General features: G+C 43.3%; 1 protein-coding gene across 1 annotated transcript in view; it reads right to left on the bottom strand.

Moving 5' to 3' along the window:
• Prkcq (protein kinase C theta) overlaps positions 1–25,288 on the bottom strand; it is a 131,615-nt gene that overhangs the window by 66,473 nt on the left and 39,854 nt on the right. Inside the window, exons 2-4 of the mRNA XM_032885022.1 lie at positions 10,262–10,388; positions 4,921–5,120; positions 1,105–1,165 (exon numbers count right to left, since the gene is read on the bottom strand). Coding sequence (XP_032740913.1) covers positions 1,105–1,165; positions 4,921–5,120; positions 10,262–10,379 — 379 coding nt within the window. The 5' untranslated portion in view covers positions 10,380–10,388. The remainder of the gene's footprint in view (positions 1–1,104; positions 1,166–4,920; positions 5,121–10,261; positions 10,389–25,288) is intronic.

The raw sequence follows: 25,288 nt of genomic DNA, 5'->3' as shown, positions 1-25,288 counted from the left end.
TTGAATATGGACATATTAGGACTCATAGATGCCAAATGCAGGCAGTGCAAACCTCTGAACTGAAGCTCGTTTCTTGTTGATGCAGTTTGAGCATCTTGAATCAAAAAATCCGAACCCCAAAACGCTAAACGTTTTTTGAGCATGGATAAAATCCACAGCTAGAAATATCTATACCATAACACATTGCCTCCTGGACAAAATTATTCAAAATATTGTATAACATCTTCAGGTTGGTGTGCGACACTTAATATGATAAAGGATTTTCTGTTCAGACTTGGGTTCAAATCCCCATGTACCTAATATTCCACCCACCCAACCCAAATAATTCAAAACTCGAAATCCTTCTGGTCTTAACCTTTTTTTGACTAAGTAATGCTGGACCCGAGGTAAAGTAATTTACTAAAAACAATCAGTTTATCATTAGCAATTCACATGCTTATTCGGTGGCTTGGGTTTTTTTTTTTATAAGCAGCAGCATTTAATTCACAGAGACAGTACTGACTGTGTGTCAGAGGCACACAGCGCACAGTGCTTGTAAGCTGAACTTCTGGAACTTCTGTGCACAGCACGGAAATGAAACTCTTTGGCAATCCCTACCCTTCCTTACTCCTAAGAGGATGTGAGGTAACTAACTTTAGGCTTTAGCATTTGACGCTAATTTTATAGACGGTGTTTTCAGTTTCTTACTTCGTAGCCTCGTATAGCGGAAGGCTGGATATAGAACGTCGTTTATAAATAGGAAGGCTATATGCATGCCCACAGCAATGCAGGAGCAGCCGCTTCTATTCACTTTAACTTCCCAAACTACAATGGAGGCTATAAAAGCACCAGGCGTATGAATTTACACCGTTTAAAGGTGAGCACTGTAAACATCTCATGTTTACATTTACGCTATGCTCTCATGTTCGTGTTTGTTCAATGATGTCTGACTGACACAGTTCCTTTCAATCCCTCCTTGAGCACCACTGAGAATCCTGGAAGAATGATTTGCATTTCTCTTTTCTCCTCAGTGTTTCTCCTAGGATATGGTAGAAGCAGAATGAGCCTTGTCTGAACAGACCACGCCCTCCTCACCCCCAAACAGGAAGAAGAAATGTCACTTGCCACTCATTTCCAGAAAGTATCTTGCATTCATTAGCATTCGGCCTTGAGGTTTCAGCTCTAACTGGGCGAGAAAAAGGAGAGAAATATCGTCAGAATGTGAAGCCAGCCCCGGCCCTGGGACCTGCTAACTATTCACACGACTGATGGCAAATATCCACTCGGTTCTTCTCCACTCAATCTCATTATCATCATCTTCATTATTATCAGAATTGCACAGCCCCTGGGATAGTCCATATCTATGTACTGTCTCTATAGGCACCTGCATCTATGCCTAATTCTATATGTGTATATATGCACATATGCATATGTATGCACTATGTGGTATCTATCTATCTATCTATCTATCTATCTATCTATCTATCTATCTATCTATCTAAATGTATCATATATCTGTCATCTATCATCTACCTATCACCTATCTATCCATCGGTCTGTCTATCTATCTATCTATCTATCTATCTATCTATCTATCTATCTGTCTGTCTATCATCCATTATCCATCCATCTATCCGCCTACCTATAACCTATCATTTATCTCCATAATTTATCTCTATCCCTCATCTATCTATCTATCTGTCTGTCTGTCTGTCTGTCTGTCTGTCTGTCTGTCTGTCTATCTATCTATCTATCTATCTATCTATCTATCTATCATCCATCATCTATCTATCCATCTATTATCTATCTATCCATCCATCATCTATCTATCTATCTATCTATCTATCTATCTATCTATCTATCTATCTATCTATCATCCATCATCTATCTATCCATTATCTATCTATCTATCCATCCATCCATCATCTATCTATCTATCTATCTATCTATCTATCTATCTTTCCTTCTACTTTAGGTCCAAACTTGACAGAAGAAGCAAAGTTGGGAAACAGAGTCTGCTTTCCTGCAGGACGCTAACCTGAAGAGTGTATGAGCATGGCCCCGGATATTAATCATGACAGAAATATCCAAGGCTTGCTCTCATGGAAAAGAGAGCATGTCTCTTGTCTTATATAGTAAAGATAAGCCCTGCTCTGGGCGGCCTTCTCTTGCTTGCCATGTGGGCTACATGTCTAGGTAGATCAGGGTATATTCCATGGAGTATTCCTTTTCTATCATAAGCATTTGTAAATTGACTAAACAAAAATTTAATAGGTGGCTCTTGAAAGTTTTATATCCATATATGTTATATATATTATATATGCATATGTAAGTAATTAAATTATCTGGTATATATTTTAGAATAAGCATAATGTTTATATATTCTATATATTATATGAGTACTACATACATGTATGTGTAAATATAACAAACAGTATTATGTAGAGGATATATATAATATATATATATATACACACACACACAAGTATGTGTATGTATGTATGTACACACATGCATGTACATATATATGATGTATGGAAAGCCATCATACTATGCCATTGGTGAAATAAATAGGCTAAGATAAGAGAGGACTCATTATTGATCGTCACAGCGATGGCTTCCTGGAAACAGGCAGAGACAACAGGAAATGTTCTGTTGAATCCAGAGTTCAATATGAAACCATTGAGAAGTCATTTCTTGGCTGCTTGACCTTGTGCAAATCCCTGTCTTCAAAGAACTTTAAAAAGCTGACAGCACTCCCACTATCAGAGTTTTATGATGTAATAAAGCTACATTTCTGGAATAACTATAAATTCTCACACAAATTTAGGAGAAGTGCTTTGGACTATAAGAGTCGACAACAGCATTTTCTAATTTCTGGTACTGTAAAAATGGAGGTGGGAGATCAGGGAGCATTTTCAAAGGAAACTGTGACACTTGGTCACCACAGGATCTCTAACATTAAGAAAGTAGTGGGGTGGAGTAAATTAAGCCAGGATGCGACTGCAGCAGTCATGATTTCTAAAGCACCGGGCGTGAGATTCTTTTCTTTTCTTTTCTTTTTTTTTTTGTTAAATAAAGAAATCACTTTTATGACAGCTGATACCTATGGAAGCATGAGAAATATAAATTCGAAATAACCTGAGGTTTCAAGTTCACTTGAAATAAAAGTAAACTAAGAACCCTAAACAAATACAGCTTAAAAATACAGACAGCATGCCAGTTGGCTCAGTGAGGACATAAACGCTACTGATGCCTGACAGTCCTAGACCGCAGAATGAAGAGAATGAAGTATCCTATACCTCTACACCGTGCTTAGTGTATGCCTGCAATCCCAGCACTTGGGGGACCAAGGCCATAGTTCAGGGCTAGCCTGCCTTATATAATAAGAGTCTGTCTCAAAACAAAATAGAAGAAGAGGAGGAAGAAGAGAAAAAAATGGCAAAACCTGGGATGCAGAATTAAAGGCAACTTTAAGGAGACAGAAACATGGCTCCAGCTGCATGTGTAGCAGAGGATAGGCCTTGTTGGGCATCAGTGAGAGGAGAGGCCCTTGGTCCTGTGAAGGCTCAATGGATGCCCCAGTGTAGGGGATGCCAGGGCAGGGAAGGGGAGGGAGTGTGAGGGTGGGGGAGCACCCACATGGAGGCAGGGGGTGAGGGATGGGATGGGGGGGTTTCTGGAGGGGAAACCGGGAAGAGGGGATAACATTTAAAATGTAAATAAAGAAAATATCCAATAAAAGAAAAGAAAAAAAGTTACAAAAAAAAGGGAGACAGAAACAGAAAGGTTAAACTGCTTGTGAGTCAAGTCTGTAAACTATTGTAGAAGGATAAAAAGAATTGTCTGCTCCTTCACTGAGAAGAAAACATGGGTAGGTTATCATTATAAAGATTAGGGAGGGGGTAATGCCATCAAAATAAGTCAGATGAAAGCTAGAGAATTCATGGGACTAGGCAGAGGGCAGAAAGTGAGGCAGTGCATCTGTAGCTTGTCTCTCCTCCTTGCCTAGCCAAACTCCTCCTGCGCTTCAGTCCCAGCCAGAGCCCCGCACTTGGCAATTTTGTACTTAGGCTTTTGAGAGTCCAAAACCCACGTGAGGCCATAAGCACATAAAAATGTCAGCCTTAGGTTTCTGTCGTTCCCACGTGACATCTTGCTAAAATCTGAATTATAGAAGAAACAAACAGGTAGAAAGCTAAAGACTTTCCTTTTGCTACTGCAGCATAAATGACGTAAACATCTGAAAACATTTTTCTGACTTTCGAGATGGTGGCTTTCACTCACAGGTTCCCTTTGGTGGTTGTACGCCAGAAATTCTCGTTTGCTTGTTTTAGTCATTGCCTTCCCTTTTCCTGTTTCTAAGCATCTGCTGCCCACACAGTTACAACCTGGGTTTGCCCAAATGCACCATCATGGATTGTGAGCGAAGCATTTCTTAGCATGAGGTAAGTGACCTCAGTATGGCTGAAGGAAACAGGGCAAAGGCTTGAGAGCGAAAGCCAGATATGAAATGAGTCGTTTTTCTGTTCTCTCGTGAGAACATGTAAGAACCTCTCCAATGAAGGGGAATTAGTGATCTTCCCAGGCATAGCTTAAGAATAATCAATAACTGTTATGTGTAGCCCGAGAACCTTCTCACCGTGATACATAGGTATCAAAGAGATTTGACGCTTTCAATACATTCTGCAGTTCACGTGTAGCCATCGTCATTATCAAGTCACCAATGAGAGTATGTGGTTAGGGCGTCTGCTTACCCATGGCTAATGTCCTCATGCCTTAAGGAGTCCAGGGACATTTCAAGCTATTCAACAGCTTGCATCCTGGTGCACTCTAGCTGTGTGTGGTAGCACATATCTGTAATCCTAAAACTGGGAGGAGGACCAGAAGTTCAAGGTTTGGGTACGTATGCTTCCCACAGTCCACGGCACTGATATTTACCCATATTTCTGTCCGCCCATTGTTCTTGCGGCATCTCTCTGCCAGGGAGTAGAGCTCCACGGTGGTTTCTGATATGAGGTCTACATTTTTGCCTTTCACGATGATCTGCATCACCCTTCCCTTGTTAATGTGGGCATCAAAGGTGCTGTCCCAAGGCGGGTACATGGTCGGCTTTTTCTGGATGTACATCTGCCCGTTTTCTAGGAAGAGAAAAAAAAATAGTGTCCTGTTGATCTTCTGTCAGCTCTGGAGAATAATTCAATTCTATTTAATAGTGGCAGCCATTCCCGCTGCTCTCTTGTAACATAACTCTGAGGCAAAGGCACAAATAACCCTGAGACAATCGAGGGCTGAATGAGACAGGTCCATGGTTAGATGCAAGGTAACATTGTGTCTGTGAGATCCAATGTTGTTTAAGCAACAATAATCTGTGAACAATTTAAAACTGGAAATGTTCCTTTCCCATTCAAAGTTGTTTTGCTTCACTCTGAGAGTGCGCATCTGAGGAAATAATCTCTAAAAAGCCTTTTATGGCCAGGCGTGGCTATGGCTGGGTGTGGTCACGACTGGGCGTGGTTACGGCTGGGCATGGTGGTGGGCACCAATTACACCGAAAACAGCCCACAGGAGGGTGAGGTAGTAGGCTGGAGAGTTCCCACAGCCCATCTGTGCTATGTAGCAAGACAATGTCTCAGAAAATCACCAGCAACAAAAGTACGAGAAGCAACCACTCTTTTATGTCCTTAAAACACTTCCTTTGTTAGCCTACAATAGCTTGGTCACATGACTGACTTGAGTCCACTGGCATCAGGCAACTAAGTCCCCATAAAACTTTCAAGTGAAAGACACCATGGCATGAGTCCCACTTATACGGAATGATCTATTAATATTTATTTATTTATTTTATTTGTTTGAGACAGGGTACAGAATGATCCTTTAATATTTATTTATTTATTTATTTATTTATTTATTTATTTATTTATTGAGACAGGGTTTCTCTGTGTAGCTCTTGCTATCCTGGACTCACTTTGTAGACCAGGCTGGTCTGAATTTTGCCTCTGCCTCCTGAATGCTGGCATTAAAGGCATGCACCACCATGCCTGGCTGATCTCTCTCTCTCTCTCTCTCTCTCTCTCTCTCTCTCTCTCTCTCCCTCCCTCCCCCCTCTCCCCCTCCCCCCCTCCTCCCTCCCCCTCCCCCCCCTCCCCCCTCCCCCCCCCCCCCCTCCCTCCCCTCCCTCCCTCCCCTCCCTCAGACAGGGCATCATTAGATAGTCCTGGTTGGTCCTACTTCACCGTGTAGCCCACGCTAGCTGTGAACTTTCTACCTTCCTACCTTGTCTCAAGCGCCGTGAATGCAGTCATGCATTTCTACCCCCAGCTTCCTTTCCTAATCCTTGAGTGAGGATGATTTTTACCCTCCTGATGCACCTAAGCAGAAGCTGGCAACAATGCAAAGGAAGCAGCGGAGCTCGCAGCCGACTTGCATATGATGATGGGTGGGAAAATAAGGGTCCCAGTCACTGGAACAGGAGCTACAACTAGGCTGATTTCTGCTCGAAGCCAAACATCAGGTTGAGCATGGGGACCCCAATGGGGGAGTTAGGGGAAGGGCTGAAGGAGCTGAAGAGGTTTGCAACCCCATAGGATGAACAACAATATCAACAACCAGATCCCCCAGAGCTTCCAGGGACTAAACTATCAACCAAAGAGTACACATGGACAGACCCATTGCTCCAGCTGCATACATAGCAGAGGATGGCCTTGCTGGGCATCAATGGGAGGCCCCTGTGTAGGGGAATGCCAGAGCTAGGAGGCAGGAGTGGGTGGGTGGGTGAAAACACTCATAGAAGCAGGGGGAAGGAGGATGGGAGAGGAGGGAAAGGGGATAACATTTGAAATATAAATACACAAAATATCCAATAAAAATAAAAAAAAAATTCATTCCCCCCACCCCCTAAATCTCCCTGGTAGGGACAAGAATTTCCAAATTGAATTGTCATTTTGTCACATCTTCTACTCATGTTGGATTTTCTCTGGTATATATTCTTTGATCATCTTGCTACAGCAGAAAACTGCTGCAGTATTTTGTCGTTTCTTATAATAAGCTCATTAAATATCGTATTGAGCAATTCAGAGACATTGGTAAGGCAAAAGAAAAACAAATCCGCTTAAAGTAGGAATGTGAAGTCGTGTGTTGGTCATTCTTTTATAACACAGGAAGACAAATCCAGTGGGCATTCAGCAGCAGCTCATATTTATCTTGAGGATTTACAAAGTTGAAAAAGTTGAAATTTTACACTTTAGGGAAACGTGGCCAACAGAGGTATAAACTATTGCACTGTTAAGAATTGAAAAGGAAGGAGGTGATTTTTAAAAATTAATACGAATTTTCATTAATTCTTTGAGAAGTTCATGCATGCAAACAGCGTATTGCTTGCATTCTTGTTTCTCTTCATAGTTTCTGCCTCCTCCACCTCTGTTCCCCTCTCCACACCCTACTTCCTCCCAAATCTGAGTCATGGTTGGTTTCTCTCTCTCTCTCTCTCTCTCTCTCTCTCTCTCTCTCTCTCTCTCTCTCTCCTCTCTCTTTCTTTCTTGTAAATACTTTAGCAAGTCCAATTTGTACTCTCCAGTTATCCACTGATATAGCGATATCCCCTGGAGCCTGGTCAGCCTTCCTCAGGACCATACCTTTAAAGGAAACTGACACCCTCTCCCTGAGAAATCACCAACTGTTAATAGTTCCTCAGTTTGGGGTTGGGAGCTCATGAGCTCCTATAAAGGGAAGGGAAGATTTTTATGGTTAAATTAAAATATGTATGGGTTCCTTGAAAAATCAATGTTATTATTGATCATAGTCTCTTAGCTTCCCTGTCAAGTTATTCATTCTCATTACTACCATGCTCAGAGAAGGGCAGGCATCCAGGAGGTAAGCCACTTACTGTACACTTTCAGTCACTAGTTAAGAAAACCTACAAAGTAGACCAGAACTCTGAATCTTGCTCTAGTTTCATTTCTGTTGCTATGATAAAAATACCCTGGCGGAATGTCACTTAGGGGAGAAAGGGTTTGTTTGGGTGGAAATCCCAGGTTACAGTCTATGTGGAGGTGGGGAGGGAGTCAAGCCAGGAACTCAAGCAGCTAGTCATAGTACAACCACAGTCAAGAGTAGAGGGCAATACATTCATGCAGCCTACTTGCTAGACTGCCTGCCTTTGACTAGTGTTTCCTCTCTTATCCTGCTCACGAATGTTGCCTAGGGAATGGTGCCACCCAAGTGAACTTAGTCTTCTTACATCATTTAACAGTCAAGATAATTCCTCAAAGACATTCTCACAGGCCAACGTGATCTAGATAATTCGTTACGACTTTCTTTCCAGGTTTTTCTAGATTGTGTCAAAGTGATGGTTAAAACACACCAGCATATCTGTCTTTGTGTGTACAATGAGGATTGCTGTTTTCAAAGGCTCCCAGGCTAATAGTTCTGTTTCCTATTTATCCCCTCTCCCCCTACTCATCATGGAAAATGCAACCTCATACCCTAAACATAGCAACCTGTACAAATTCTACAGAAGGAATCTTTGAACTAGGTACTATCTAGAGTGATGATTTCTTTTCAGAATGTAACCTGAATAAAAATAATAAATAAAAATCCAAAGTCCACTGGGCAATCTATTGCAAAAAAACAAAACAAAACAAAACCAGTTTTGTCCTTTATTTGACAGGGTCTCTTGATCCATATGACCAAGATCAAGTTCAAAAGCAAGGACAAAGGAAGAGGAAGAAAAAAAGAAAAAGATTGGCGGGAGGTAAATGTCAGTGAGACCCGAGGTTGGAGGGAGAACCAGATCTATGAGATCCATTAAGTCAAACAGGGCTTTGAAAGAACTCAGCCATTTTACACTTCAAAGACGTCCGTGACATTTGAAAGGGTTTTAGGTGGGAGCAATCGGCATTTTCGCTTTTAAGACAGCAGAGAACGCTGGATGGAAGAGAAATCAAGAGCGTCCAGTCTCATAAGCTTTGATGCATTTGGAGCAGCTAGAGAGATGATGTGAGCATGATGGGGGTGGGGGGCACAGTGTGATGTGTAACCCCAGAGTTCAGAATTCTCTAGCATCTGGCTAGAGGCTCTCGATGCAAGCCTCAGTTTCCTCTTTTATCCGAAAATGCTCCTAAACCCTAACAGAGACCCTTCTAGGGGTATTCTAGAAGGGCCCTTCTCTGGGCCCTTTCTTATCTTGCTTTACCTTCTTAGCCCTCGCTGCTAGTTTGAGCGCCGACACTCTAACTTTTCTTATTGCCTGTCTTCCTCTGTGAGACTGGAAACTAACCCTAAAAGGAGATAGCTTTATGGGCACTTTATGTGTTTTTCTCTCTGCTCTAGCTCCAGGACCCTCAAAGTGGCCCTCCAAATGCACTTTTTCTATGTGTGTACGTGGATGGAGATACAGTTACAGTCTATATGCAGGGATATAGACTGGGTGAAGCTGGGAAGGTCTTGGGTTAGGTAGCTTCCTATCTTTCCTTTGGAAGAAACTTTTATTAACATATAGGGGTGTGGATCAAGAGGGAACCAGAAGGCTTGATCATCAGTGGGTTCCCTACCCAATGGGATTGTTCTGACTGAACTCTCTAAACAAACAAAATCAGTCTTGGGTATGTGCCCTAGGTTTCCTCCTTCTCATTAATTACCTCATTAATATAGTCACAGTTAATAAAGCAAAATGGTCTTTTATTCATGCAGAATACTAACTGACTAAGGATTCTTTCTAACTTCGTCAGCTGAGGCAAGACACAATAGATATAACATTTAGAGTCCATGCTAAGATCTAGGACTGGACAGAGTTAATTTACCAATAGTCATTGAGTTACAGTCTATATACTTACATAGACTATAAAAACCATAGGTATATAGTCTATGTGGATATATAGGTATATAGACTATCTACTTATAGTCTTTAGAGTTGATCCCAAGATCTAGGATTAGAAAGGCTTAATTTATCTACAGTCATTGAAAACAGTGAGCTATTAGTACAGGTAATACATAATATAATCTGTCTTAGTAGATTTCCACCCCTCACCTAATTTCCCCAACTAAATATTCTCTTTATCTTTGTTTATGTGGGGAAAAGGATGCAGTGGAATAGATCTGGTAAGAAGCCATCACCAGCCCTGGGTCCTTAAGAAAGAACTTGGCCTTTGTTGGGAATCTGTCTCCTAAACTGTTGCAATTCAGTTCCATCAGACATCCTGGAAGGTTTTGTCTCCCACACACTTGTCTAGCCTATCCACCATCTCCTCTTCTTCTTCCCTCACCTTGACCCCAATGAATTTACCTGATTCCACATACTCTTTGACAAGCACGGCACAGTAGGGGTTCACCGCCTCTCCCTGACAAGCTTGACAGGTCCCACAGTCAAAGTTGGATAAACCAATTCGAAGAAACGGTGACATGGTTGTTCCCTAGAAAAATGACAAAAGACAAACACTGTATGTATGGGGCTCTAAGACGTGTTATTTTTAGTGTTCCATCTCCGCTTAGTGTTTTATCTCGGACAGCCAGGGCTTGCAAGGGCCCTGCTATCCATCTGAACAACTGCGTTCATTTCCTTCTCTGTGAAGCACATTGCTGGACTCCCCCTTAACTGCAGACCGGCTCGCAGAGGCAGAGCTCTTTGGAAAGTCCGTGGCACACCTCCATTGTGAGAACTAAGGGTTAATTCTGATCAATGTAACGGTCATGCTCGACAGCAAGGCAAACATTTTTTTTTTTCAAGGTTTTGTTTCTTCAAGTAGGTGCCCAAACCACAGTAACCAGAAAAGGAGTTTATTAAAACGGAGTCTATTTTAGTCACACAGTTAAATATGACACCACAACATTCTTACATAGTCTATTTATGTGTGTCATGGGATTGGCTCCCAGCAGCGAGCAGCTGATCCGTATTTATTTTGGATATTTTCAATATGGTTTGTTCTCGTCAGCGACACAACACACTCAAACAGACACAAGCAATTAAGCTACTGAATGCTACGAGCCACTTAAAAACCTCTAAACCATTGACCACAGTATGATTGTGTCCCATGCTAAAAGCAAAGTACTTCATCAATGCCAGTGTCCTTAATATGTTTGCTCGGTGCTCAAGATGGAAATCACCCCAGTGTTTGCTATCGCTTTCGAGGCTTGGTGTGCTTTTTTGGTGAGATTTGTGTTATTTTTATTTATATGTGTGCCAGTGTATATGTATGTGGGAACGCATGCACATAGCCAAGGAAGCCAGAAGATGGAGATAGAGATGTAGGCAAGTGTGAGTCATTCACTCTGAGTGCTGGGAACCCACTCTAGTCTGCTGAGAGAGAAGCGTATGCTCTTTACCACTGAAGCTGCTCCCCAGCATCCTTAGTCTGAGTCTGCCTCTGCTTCTCCATCTCTGCCATTCACCTCATCTCAATACCTTTCCTTTATCCTCTTGCAAGCATGTATGTACATGTGATGAGCATGCATGTTTACATGTATGGGTACATGTGCTTGCGTGTGCATGCCTGGAGTTTACATGAAGTGTCTTTCTCAATGTCTCTCCATTTTATTTGTTAAGGGAGGTTCTCTGGCTCAACCAAGAGATTTTGACTTCCTGCAACCCTAGCTTGCAGGCTTGTCCGAGGATTCCTATCTCTCTCTGCTTGTTGAGTGTTAGTATTACCGGCTATTGCCACACTAGCCTAGCTTTATGTAGGTGCTGGTTATTTGAGCCCCTGTCTTCGTGCTTGTGAGGCAAATGCTTCATCCAGTGAGCCCGTCTACCCAGCTCTACTTTTTCTTTTTGGCCTGCTTCTTAAGTTCTCGTAGGTCTGAAAACTATCATCTAGTGCTCAGTGACAGCATTGTTCTAGTTCATAGTAAAGGTAAGAAAGTCATTTTGACTTGAATCTTGAGAGATTGTTGTCTCATAGAGCCCGAGTTACTACCACCCTGACCTTTGGTGACTCACTGTGCACTATTTCCAGGTTGGGCTCCTAATTGGGTAGCATCAGCAGCTCAGACTGAATCCGCCTCAGTGATTTCCGTCTTGAGCTCCGAGAAAACATATTAAAGATAGAAGTCTCTAGGCTTGCCAGGGTTTATGTTACGGAGGTCTTGTCTAGGTAGCAGAGATTTCTTATTTAAAAAGGTGATGCAGATTTGTGACTTCCCCAGATTTATTTATACTACGTCTTATTCACCCAGAACATCCTGATAGTTTACTCAATGCTAATGTCTCTTTTCCAGGCTAGCCAGGGGCTCCCTTTCCAACGGTTTGGTCACAGGGACATGATAAAATATCTGGAAGATAGAACAGACATTGTGTGGACTCATGTCAAGAATAAAGAAGATCTGCGATAAACACCGGAAGGTGAAATTAACATAGACAAGTTCTCTAACTTGTTCTTGGGGGCTCGGAGCTCATGGGGGCAGAGAGGGAATTTCTTGGCTATTAAAATAGAAGGCAGAACTTGTTGTATACAAACAGATGTACGTGTGAGACAGGATGCCTAAGGTCTGGGCTTGCGAAGTTCTCTTCCGTGAGCGGAACATCAACCCATTCATCTTCCCTTACCATCCACGAAAGTCCTCCAAGTCACAGCACATGTGTATGAAGATGAGTATTGGCCAAGCCATTTCTAACAGGGAAGGGATCAAGTCCTTCCATAGAATTAGCTGAGCAGTAAAGTCACGCCCCTCAGTTCTCTCTCCTGTTTCAATATGCATTTCTATTGTACACACCAAGCCCACAGGCAACATGCCTTCTTTCCGTTCAAATCTGCTTCCTCCCCTTTTCTTAATTAAAGGGTTTTTTGTTTGAGTTTGTTTTTGTTTTATAGTAAGCTAGGGCCTTACTATATGGCCCTAGCTGACCTGAAACTCACTGTGTACCAGGCTAATCTAGAACCCAGAGACTTTTTTCCATGCCTAGGTTTCCAGATGAAAGCTACCACACACAGGGATTCAGTGGAAACGCGCTTGGAGTGTCTCTTGCTCAATCCTTGGGAGGCATCACGAACTTAGCAGAGAGGCTCATTGATGAAGTCATTACTCTCACGTACGAGAACTTACCAAGTCTCTCTGCGGGAGTGCAAACTGAAGTGGTATTGTTCTTGTCCCTGAAGGAGAATGAATGGAGCTCTGGAGATACTCAGTCATAGTTATCCCCATCCTCATCCCCATACATACACACACACACACACACACACACACACACACACATATACAATCACACACATATACATATACAATATATATAATATGTAGTAGATATATTTAATTATGTATCTTATATATGTGTTATATATTACATATACTGTATGATGTATACATTATATAATATATAACTCTGTGTGTGTGCACACATGTGTGTGCGTGCATGCATGCATGTGTGTGTGTGCACGTATGTGTGTGTTCATGTTTCTGAATGTCTTTACTACCAAGAATGGATTGTGAGAGCAAGGACAAAGACGATATGCCTCTACAGTCAATTCCCCATTTCATTCATAATAGGTGTTCAACACATTTTTGCCAAAGGAGGAACTTCTCGAAGGTAACATTGTTTCTTCCCCTGTGTTTCTTTTACCTGCAAAGGCATCTGCCTTTCAAAAGGAGCCGCAGACAGCTGCAGAGGAAATGCACCCCTGTGCAAATTTCCTAGCACTTGTCAGCGGCAGAAGATCCATGTTCTCCTGAGCTCAGCTGCGGGAGTTATTTAACCTCTCTTAGCCCGTTTGCTCATTTGAAAGCACTGCTCTGACCATTAGCACGCTCAAATGGCTGTGGGAACTAAATGGGCAGACACAGGAAAGATGCTTACAGCGGGATTGGACCCCTGGTAAATTCTCAATAAATGCTAGTTATTAACAGTAATACATTTTCTAATAGTCTCTCTCCTCCCTATTGGTTTGTATCAAACAGGGCAGGCAGAGAGGATAAACAGTCTTTTAGGGGCATATCTTGGCTGAACGATGTGACCTGTGTCTAGCCTGTCCCCATAAAACCCCACATATATCTCTCATACAGTACTTACGACCCTCTGATACAATCATCTTGTTGTAGCACTTATCATGACGGAGAGCCGCACACCCAGGCAATCTTCTATGCTTTTACTATCGTGGCTGAAAAATACTATCATTATATATACTTGAAATTCCTGAAGAATGCCCATTCTCCCAAGCTCAGTGTTCTCACCGTTAGGCGTGATCAAATTTGTTTTTGGCTTGTGGATTTGATGCTATCCAGAGTTAGGTATAATTGGCAGTGCATGTGAATTAGGTCACAGGAACTGAGAATGATGGTGTTTTGCTCGTGTATTTCTTTTACCCAGGATGGATGGTGTCCCTGGGCTGGAGAGGCGGCTCATTGGTTAAGAGCACTGACTGCTCTTCCAGAGGTACTGAGTTCTAATTTCCGGCAAACACATGGTGGCTCACAACCATCTGTAATGGGATCTGATGTCCTCTTCTGGTGTGTCTGACAGCTACAGTGTACTTACATGCCTAAAATATTTTTTTTTTAAAAAGAAACGTGGTGTTCAAATGAAATGTCTGGGAGGTGTGAAGAAAATGGATACCAAAGAAAGCTTCCCAGCATTTGTTATAGGGAGAAGATGAATGTTCTCATGAGCTCAATGACAGGACTCTCTCTCTCTCTCTCTCTCTCTCTCTCTCTCTCTCTCTCTCTCTCTCTCTCTCTGTGTGTGTGTGTGTGTGTGTAGCTGTTGGCTGTCCTCTTCAATTGCTCTCTTCCCTCTTTTTCTTGAGACAGTGTCTCTCTTTGAACCCAGAGATCACCAATTTTGCTAGACCGGCTGTCTGGTCAGCAAGCCGCAGGGGCCTGACTTCTTGTGTCTCCTCAGTTCTGGGATTACAAACACAGGCATGGTGTGTGGACTTTTTCACCGGTGCCCGGGCTCTGAACTCGGGTCCTCTTATTCGCATAATAAACACTGCACTGACTGAACCGACTCTCTAGCACTTAACTTATTTTTTAATTTAAAAAATAATGGACAGTATTTCATTGCTATCGTTTAGATTCTCGGTGCTTAGAAAGGGTGAAAAAAAAAGAAGAAAGAAACAAAGCCAAACAGAACAAAAACCAGTTGCCTAATCAAACATGGCCGCCATTGTCTATAATCCCAGGACTCAGGAGATTGAGGCAGGAGGATCATAAGTTTGACACCAACCTAGGCTATTTAGACCAGCTTCAGAACCCTCAGACCAAGCAAATCACCACATGAACAAACACACAAAACACAACAGTTATTACTTGCCTCAAGATGTTTAACATGCAGAAGAGAAAATGCACTGTAATTAGAATTAAACTTGGGAGCGAAGAAAAAAAGAATTTGACTTGTAATTATAATTGCTCAGCAAGATATGATTGTTATAATTGGCTTTGAAATGTCTCCCGTAGGCTTAGACTTTGAACCCTTGGTGTCTAGCGTGGTGGTGTGAATATGCTTGGCTCTGCAAATGGCACTATTAGGAGGTGTGGCCTTGTTGAAGTAGATGTAGCCTTGTTAGAGTGGGTGTGGCCTTGTTGGGGTGGGTGTGGCCTTGTTGGAGTGGGTGTGGCTTCTTGTAGTAGGTGTAAACTTGTTGGAGTGGGTGTGGCTTCTTGTAGTAGGTGTAGACTTGGAGTGGGTGTGGCCATGTTGGATGAAATGTGCTACTGTGGAGGTGGGCTTTGAGACCCTCCTCCTAGCTGCTTGGAAACCAGTCTTTTCTTGTTTGCCTTCCGAACAAGATGTAGAATTCTCAGCTCCCCCAGAGCCATGCCTGTCTGCATGCTGCCATGCTTCTTGACATGATGATAGTAGACTAAACCCCCAAACCAGTAAGGCAGCCCCAATTAAATGTTGTCCTTTATAAGAGTTGCCTTGGTCATGGTGTCTCTTCACACCACTGGAAACTCTAACTTAGACACTTAGATTGTGTCACTATTTTGAAGACCATACAGCCTTGTGAAGGTAGGGCCTGGGTGACAGAAGTAGATCACTGGGATGTCCTCCAAGGTTACATGCTTCCCTGGTTCTGACCTGTGTTCTTTGCTTACTGGCAGAGCAAGATGCGAACAACCCCCACCACATAGTCCTGCTTACAAGGATAGAGCCACAAAAGCATCGTTGTGATTAAATTGGCCCAAAGCCTAAGAAATTGCTGTGAATCTTCATTGAGTTAAATTATAATTCTTAGCTGGGCAGTGGCGGTTTCATGACTTTAATCCCAGCACTCCGGAGGCAGGGAGGCAGAGGCAGAGGCAGAGGCAGAGGCAGAGGCATGCCAACCCAGTCAACAAGGCAAGTTCCCTGAGATATCCAGAGCTACACAGAAAAACTGTCTCGAAAAACAAAAGAAAGAATCTATCTATCTATCTATCTATCTATCTATCTATCTATCTATCTATCTATCTATCTATCTATCTTTTAGGCTGACATTTCAAAGCCTTTATGCTTTGAGTTTAATTAGTGCTGTTCCCACAGCAGGACTCTGTAGGAGTCCCAGGCTACCTGGAACTCTGATTGCAGAGAGCAGCCTGAGTCCATCCTGAGGACTCTGTTTACACTACCCTGTTTCCATGTCTTGTTCCATCTACGCCCACGTACACTGACCATCTCTCTGTAGTCGTCTGTCCTTCAAGTGCCCCTTTACGTCTTGGCCCGTTAAGACTTCTCTCCCTCTCCCAATTTCATGTCCTCAGCCCTGCTGTCTTACTCGTGCTTGCCTTCATTTTCTCTGCTAGCACTAGAGACGGAGCCTAAGGAATTCCCCAAGACTGGAACTTTTGATCTCCTCTGAGTAGCTGGTGTTACAGGTCCTCAGCATTAGTTTCGGTTCTGGGAGACAATATACGCAGCAGCCTGAGGATCTGCGAACTTACACGTCCTCTTTGGGTCCCACAAAGACCATAACTGTGCTTTATCCATGGTTCCCGCTATCTGACTTATCTTTTGTAGCACAGCAAACAACCCTGAGACTTAAATACCAGCTGTGTATTTGTTACTTGCAATTGACCGCCATCAATTAGGAATGGGCTCAGTTGGACAGCTCAGATCTCACGGCACGTGAGCTGGCACAGTGGGGACAGCTAGGACAGCTCAGCTTCTCTCTCCATGAGACCCCTCATCCTCCCAGTAGTGTCTTGGGCTTGTCGGCATGGCAGTTGCTCTAGAAGAGGATGAGAGGGAAGGACACTGTTGGGCCTTTCAAGGCTAGGCACACACTCAGACAACGGACTTCTGCCACATATATAACTGGTCCAAGAAGATGTGGGGGCAGCTTTGACTCCAGGGGTGGGTGATCAGCTCTCCTGACTAGAAGACCCTTAAAGAATCTGTGGTTTGTTTTAATACCCGGCCATGCCCTCTTCCCAAACACTCAGCACTAAGTACTGGAAACATTATTTTACAGACAAGCCAAGCATTGTCAATTAAACTGGAACCCAATGCTTAGCACTCAGACTTTTTACTTTATGCTTATGCAAAGGTCTTTTTGGTATGTGTGTGTCAGGTGTATGCTTGTGTGTAGGGGTGTGTATATGTGTGGTTTATGAGCATGTATGTATGTGGATGCATCTGACTGTGAACCTGTTCACAGGCCAGAGGATGTCCAGTGTCCTGCTCCATCCCCCTCTTCCTCTTTCCCTCGAGACAGGGTATCTAACTGAACCCAGAGCCACACCGGCAGCCAGCAATCCTGTCTGTGGAACAGCAGACATGGAGATGTCTACAGGAGGAGACATAGCATCTGTTTCTTGTGTCAATTTGATAATCTCTATGGTGCTATCGTCTTAGCAGCCCCAAAGTTATCTCTGAGATGCTGTGGCTTTGCCATCTTCTGAGGGACAAGTGTGACTTCTCCCCCTCCTTCCCGATAAGCTGGTTCTCGGTGAATTAAACTGTAGCACCTGGAACAGGCAAGCTAAATCTGGGCCTGGGCCCTAGTCAGAGGGCACCTTGATGAGAAGCTGAGACTGATGTCTGCATTGTTATGTTTCCTTTGCTTAGCACTACACACATGGGCATAGGGACCTTGGGATGAGTGAAAAGATGAAGGTGCTCCTAGGTTTGTAAAGGAGACCATCTCAGAATCAAGTCAACTCCATCCTAGCCCATTTCCATATCTTAAGCAAATGTCTGAAACTCTGTGGCTATATTCTTCTATATGCAAATCAAGGCATTGAGTAGACAAGCTTCCTAGGAGTCTCCGAGGGATTGGGTCTGTCCATGTTCTGAAGATTCAAAGAATTAACCCATAGAAAATGCCTATGAGTGGCCAGTGGAGAAGTAAGTTAGAGTTTTTCCCAGATAACCTAGGAAGTGCTTCCTAATGAAAATATGACAACTCATATCATGGATCAATTCATAAGCCCAGAGTAAGCCTAAACTATTAGCTTACAAGTTGATGAGCTGATGCAAACATTTATTTATTAAGTGCTGGCTAAACCACCAACTGGGTTGTAAAGTGTTATACTGGTTACATGTATGGGATAGGGAGTTAACTCCAGATAAGCTATGAGACCTCAGATTGGGATTAACCTCTCCTCCTAGAGAGGACCAGGAACAGAGATGGTGGGCTTCACTTTCTTGCCTTCTTATCCTATGAAGACTGTTGGTAGTGTCAGGGACAGGCTGAGAAACAGCAGTGAGCTGTCATTGCAGGGGACACCAATGACAACACTCTTCTGTGTTTACTGCTGCATTAATACCACACCCCACTTCCTCCTAAGGGTGTGTGACACCTTTCAGAGAAAATACAATGTTCAGTGATGTCACCAAAATGAGTGGAAATAGCTGTCCTTAGGTGAAATGACAGTTTATGCAGAATAGTATTATGCAGGATAGTGGAGTCCTCTGTTCTAGTGTGGACAGCAATGCTGATGTGGGCCATTTCTGTCATATAAAGAAATACTGCGGGCTGAAGGGAAAATAAATGTGACCAGATGTGTGTGCCTGAGTCCGTGTGTCTTGTCTGTGCCTTGTTCTTATATTGAAGTGTCCCCGATTATAAATGAGCACGTTGTGAAGACTTGGTGTCAAAGTTTGAAGCTTCAACTCCATGTAAACTATAAAACTAGGCAACATCCTCATTTCTGGGCTAGCCTGTTCACGGCCACGGATTTTCTCATTTGGAAGGAGGCCAAAATGAATATACTATATAAAACCCATTATCTACTGCTACTGGTTCAACCTATAAGACCCTCTGTACTTATTTTTTCACTGATATCCCATTAACTGTGGGGTTGACTAATCAGCTACTTGAAGCCTAATTCCTCTTTAAACATTTCAAAGTGGTATGTTACTTTTCTACCTGTGTGTATGAGCATGTCCAGGGTGAGGGTGTGAGGGGGCACACATGCCACAGTATGCATGTAGAGGTCAGAGGATAACTTGCAGGAGCTGGTTCTCTTCTTCTGGGACCAAGCTCAGGTAGTCAGGCTTGGGAGCAAGCCCCTATGCTCACTGGGCCATCTCATTGGCCCCTGACGCCTAATTCATAGCATTCATTTGCATGAAAGACTTAGTTTGGCTGTAGTTTTTGGTCACAGCAGGAGCAGGTACTGCATATCCGAAGGATGGAGCCAGGAGCTTGGCAACACCTAAGCTGTGTCCTGGGGGATCTTCCAATAACAGCGTCACCCTGGACCAGCTATGCTAAAACTATAGTACTTGGCAAGGTGAGCTTCAGCAAGGACCCAGGCCACTCTAGATACAGAATCTGCACTCGTGTGAACCATACAAGGCAAGGACTGCATTGCCCTTCTTTTTTATTCTGCATCCAGCCCAGTGCCCATGTCTTAGGAGGTTCTAAATCCATGGTCCTTCCCCCAAGTGAACGTTTGTTCAAGTCAAGTAGAGCTGCTGTCTACTCAACGGGGGTCAGATGCCATTGCCTATAGGTTAAAGCAATTTTACTACCCACAATGCTCAGGGTGCCACCACACACTAAATATGCCAGCATAGCTGAGGATGAGAAGCCTCTTCTCAATTAGTGTATAAAAGGGGCAGCAGCAAGAACATCTCCATGGTCCCTTCCCTCCATCGGCCATCACTACTTCAAGTTCAGTGACCTCTAGGCTCACAGTCGAGAAGGAGACACAGGGAATCAGGATAATGAGTCTTTCTTTCCCTCACTCCCATCGCATTTAGGCCCCATGGAAAACATGGGGGTTGACTTATACTATGTTCACAATGAATGAGTGAAAGGGTGGATCAAGTAAAATAAAACGATCATGCTAGTGATTTTTGTTTCACCGTGGCCACAATCCCTGACAGGAACAAGGGGTGAATGATTCATGATGGTTTACAGTTTCGGAGAATTTTAGCCCATCCCAGTGGGGAAGAGACAGCAGAGTCATTCTGTGCATATAAGTAGAGGTAAGTGACAGAAGCCACTCATGTCATGGCAGGCCAGGAAGTACAGACAACAGAAACCAGAGATGGCATATAACCCTCCAACAGCTGGTCTACATGACCTTCTATCAGTAACCCTCCCCACCTAACAGCTCCACAGCCTCTCCACCTAGCATTACCAGTTGTTCTAGTTTCATTCTGTTGCTTTGACAAATACCATGATAAAAAGCAACTCAGGAAGAAAGGGTCTATTTGGCTTACACTCCTGGGTCATAGTCGATCACTGAGGGAAGTCAAGGGAGGAACTCAAACAGGAGCTTGAATCAGAAATCATGGAGGAATGCTGCTTCCTGACTTACAGACTCATGCTTTCTTATATAGGCAAAGATCCCCAGCCTAGGGAATTGTTCCACCCACAGTGGGCTGGGGCTTCCCACATCAATCAAGACAATCTTCCCCATGCCCACAGGTAAATCTAACCTGGGCAATCCTTCAATGGAAACTTTCTTCTTAGGTGACTCTGACCTGTGTCAAGTTGATGTTAAATCTAATTGGGACACCAGCTGAGGGACAGTCATTCAAAACACGAAACTGGAGTATATTTCCCATTCAAATTATAAGAGCAATGAGTAAGTCAGAGAGGGATTCCCTAATCTCTCCCATTTTGAAAATTATAAGGTCCTTCTTTTGGCCTGGTTTCTCATGTAACAGATGAACAGACAATGGAACTGAAACTCAGAGGAACCAACATGAGATATCTGTTTACTCTGTGGTAGAAGTGGGAGTAGGAGCCAAGAGTCCATCGTCTTCCCACTGCCTGAACCTATTATCCTGACATCACTAGTGCTCAAGATGACAGAATGAGGGATTTGCTCCGCACTGAATATTAGCACTGCTCGCACTGTAAACCAGCGCAGTGGGCCTGATGAAAGCCTGGCTCCTTCCAGGTCTTTTTTTTTTTTTTTTTTTTTGCTGGAGGTTATGCTGTGCACTGTTCAACTTTGACCCTCCGTGCTGAGATGGATAGAGATCTCCAAAACTATGGGTTACAGTAAGCCCTTCCTCCTTTAAGTCGCTCACACCAGGCATTCTGTCACAGCAGGAAAACTGTAACTAATGCAAGTGTAGCAAAGAGATTTCCTAAGAAAGGCGACGAGGGTTGAGCTCTCATAGAAAATGGAATTTAAAAAGCTTGGTACTGCACTGCGGAGTTTGAGAGATACTGTAATGACATAGTATGTGAATTACAGTCCTTGCTAAAACACAATCTAGCCGATGCTCTATTTGCCTTTTTATAGCCCTCACAGGGATAAAGCCATGACTTCAGCAGCATTGTCTAGCATTTGTTTCACTTACTGTATCTTTATTGTATGGAATGAGTTTACAGCCAAACCGAGCAGAGAGGTGCAGAGTATTCCCACAAGTCCTGTTCCGCTCACTCAGAGCTTCCCCACCATCCACATCCCTACCCAACACATCTGGTTCAATCGCCATCATCATGTAGAAGATACAGTTTGCAATAGGGCTCATTCTTGGTGTTGTACATTTTATGGGTTTGGGTCAAATAAGGCCATGTTTCCACAATGTCAGGGTCCATAGGGAGCTCTGTTACTGTCCTAAAACTCCTTTGTGCTCCATATCGTCGTCTCTCCCCTCCGCCAGTCCTTACAGACAGAGAGCGTTCTCTAATCACGGAAATAACGTGGAAGTGGGGTTAGAAGAGAAGGTCAGGTAAACAGAAGAAAATAAAAGGTCCTGAAGCAGATGAAGATGAGCATACATGTGTATATAAGTTCTGTGTGTAATGAAAATTATACTTAAAGTCGGTGGGAAGGCGAAGATGGGTCTAGTAAATGGGACTATGTCCCTCTAATTGAAGCCCTGTATCACAGCCAAGATCAAATTAAAATCTAGGCAGATGGAAGCTATGTAGAAACGAAACCAGTCAACCACTAGAGTACTAGGTGGTGTAGATGAATGACTGGGATCTTTCGGAGCCAGAGCTTCCCAGGTGTGATACCACAGAGACGTCCCACAGGGGAAAACACGTCAGCACTGTTTCATGTAAAAGCCAAAGGTGATGGACACTAACAAAGCACGTTAAGTGACTGACACGTCTTTGGGAAACACGTGACTACAGGCTTGACACATATGTGAAACCTATTCACCATCAGGAAAAAGGCAAACACCCTAAGAAAACTGTAGAACAAACTCAACATAGGCAAATGGAGAGTGACAGGAATAGAATACAAACAGTTGGATTTCCCTAGATGTGGACAATGTGTAAATTAGTCACATACATGATCCCACCTCTACAATTCCGAGATCTAGAGAGCTCTGAGAATTGAGAGACTTATCTGGTGATGCAAACTGAATTTGTAACAGAATTACATGAGAGATATATTCTACTCAACCTAATGATTAATGATTCCATGCATAGTTGACTGGTAATATGTGATGTATAATTTCATCATCTTTATAGTAATGTCTTCTAAGGCAGATTTGGCCATAAGGGATGTATATAATCTCTGGAAGAGAAAAATGTGGGGATTGGAGCCATGGCTCACCTGTTAAGTACATGTGCTGCTCCTTCAGAGCACCTGAGTTCTGTTCCTGGAACCTGGAAGGTGTGGAGCACAGCTACCAGTACTTCCGGCTCTGGGAGATCTGATAATCTCTTCTGACCTCAGTGGGCACTGACACATGTCTCTCTCTCTGTGTCTCTCTCTGTCTCTGTCTCTCTCCCTCTTTGTCTCTCTCTGTCTCTCTATCTCTCTCTGTCTATCTCTTTCTGTCTCTGTCTCTCTCTGTCTGTCTGTCTCCCTCTCTCTCTCTCTCTCTGCCTCTCTTTCTCTCTGTCTCTCTCTGTCTCCCTCTCTGTGTCTCTCTCTCTCTCTGTCTCTCTGTTTCTCTCTCTGTGTGTGTCTCTCTCTCTGTGTCTCTCTCTCTGTCTCTCTGTTTCTCTCTCTGTGTCTCTCTCTCTCTGTGTCTCTCTTTCTGTGTCTCTCTCTGTCTCTCTCTCTCACACACAATTGATAAAAGTAATAAACCTAAAAAGGAGGGAAACTATTTATTAAATAATTTAAATGATATAGTTAAATAATAAACAGTAAGGTATATTTAGGGAGATATACCTACAAGAATGCCCTATTGCAGAATTATTTCATAACAATCACTCTGGACTAACCTTAATATCAAAAACCAGGATATTGTTTAATTATATTATAGTCTGCACCACAGTGGGATATTTTTATAATGGACTAATTATGACTCATTAAGGTAAAAATATTTACATAATATGGTTAGGTCAAAGACATATTAACCGCAGCATTTATAATAAGAGCTTATTTTGAAAGATACACGCATAAGTCTTAGTGGGAGAAAGTTTGGACCAAAGTATTATCTAGGATGGATTTTTAAATTTTATTTATTTTTTGATTTTGGACAGTGCTTTCATACAGAACTTTGGCTGTCCTGATACTCACTGTACAGACCAGGCTAACCTCGAACTCAGAGCCACCTGCCTCTGCTACCCAGGCGCTGGGATTAAAGGTGTTTGCCACCACACCTGGTTGATTATTTCTAGAAGTTGAATTATCACAATTCAACTTCTTAAAAACGATTAGAATAAACGTGTGTGTGTGTAGCAAATGAAAGAAGAAATGGGTCTGAGATGTGAGGGAGAAACCTAAAAGAAGGGCAGAGAGGGAACCAGAGCAGGTTGGAGTTCAGGTGGCAGGAAAGCAAAGGGCAGGGGTTCTTGGGAAGAGGAAGGGAACTACCAGGAGGGAGGCAGGGGGGATGGGGGAGGACGAATGAGAACCAAAACCATTTCACATAGATGTGAAAATTCACTCATGAAACCCCCCACTCTGAATGCTAACTTAAGAAAAATTACTTAGAAAAAGTGACTGTTGTCATAATCTAGCCACATGTGCAACACAAAGAAAAATTCTTTTTGTCTTAAGTTATGAAGTCAGCCTAACATTTTCGTCCAGTAGAATGGACCCTTCCCACTAGAAAGGAGAGAGAAATGAAGTGTTCAGAAGCTCCGATTTCTCGGGGCAGCTTCTGCTGATGCTGAGGTGCATGGCCCAAGCCCTCTCTTTCCAGTTCCAGCCTGTTCTCCCTGTGAGACCTGCTTATCCAGTGCCCGGCTCACATGCTGCACCCATTAAGATCTCCAGGTTTGATAAGCACTAGTAATTTGACAGGCCCTGTTCCATTGAATGCCAATCCATCATGAGTCTTATGTGCGAAAAGTGCTTTAGGCTGAGATGTGAGAAGGTCATGCCAGGAAGAATCCTCCAGGACTCACAATGGGAAATTCTCAATTCGGGAAGTCATCCTCAGCTTCAAATATATCAAATCAGCAGATGTATTTCCCCACAGTGGCGTCCTCCACCGGGCTGGATTGTCGGTTTTTAAAAATATTAGATGGTGCTGTGGAAACACTAGTGGATTTATAATGCCTTTATAATAATTATAATGCTTACTAAACTCGCCTGCAGCATTTGAAGTTTGGGAGTTGCCATCATGGGGCAGCTGTGACAGACAGGGCAGGCACTCCCCTTTTAAGCAGAGAGACTACAGGAAGACAGCATAGAAGGCCAGTGGGGTTTGAGGTGGAGGTGGGATAAGGACTAGCGACTGTTCTCTGTCCTAGCAAGATGACAGAACAGAGAGCCAAGAGATCAAGAGAAAGGATGAAGACAAGGAAAGACCAGGTGTGACTGGTGGTCCCCTATGAAGGGTGTGAGAAGGTCTAGATGGCCTATGACACAACCTTTTCCTCCTGCTAGGGCTCAGGTGCTGGATATCAATTCCCTTCATGTTCCCGGCAGCTGGGTGTGGCCAGGGTCTTGCTGAGATCTGCCCTGTAGGATGGCCCAGACACCAGCCATTGTTTGGGATATGCAAGCAGTAGGTTAGGATGCCTTTGATAAAGACTTCGTCAGGTACGTTGACAAACAAAAGCAGACTCAGAGC

Source organism: Rattus rattus, chromosome 14 (genome assembly GCF_011064425.1).
Source record: "Rattus rattus isolate New Zealand chromosome 14, Rrattus_CSIRO_v1, whole genome shotgun sequence".
Taxonomy (NCBI): Eukaryota; Metazoa; Chordata; class Mammalia; order Rodentia; family Muridae; genus Rattus; species Rattus rattus.
This window is presented reverse-complemented; position numbering and strand designations above follow the sequence as displayed.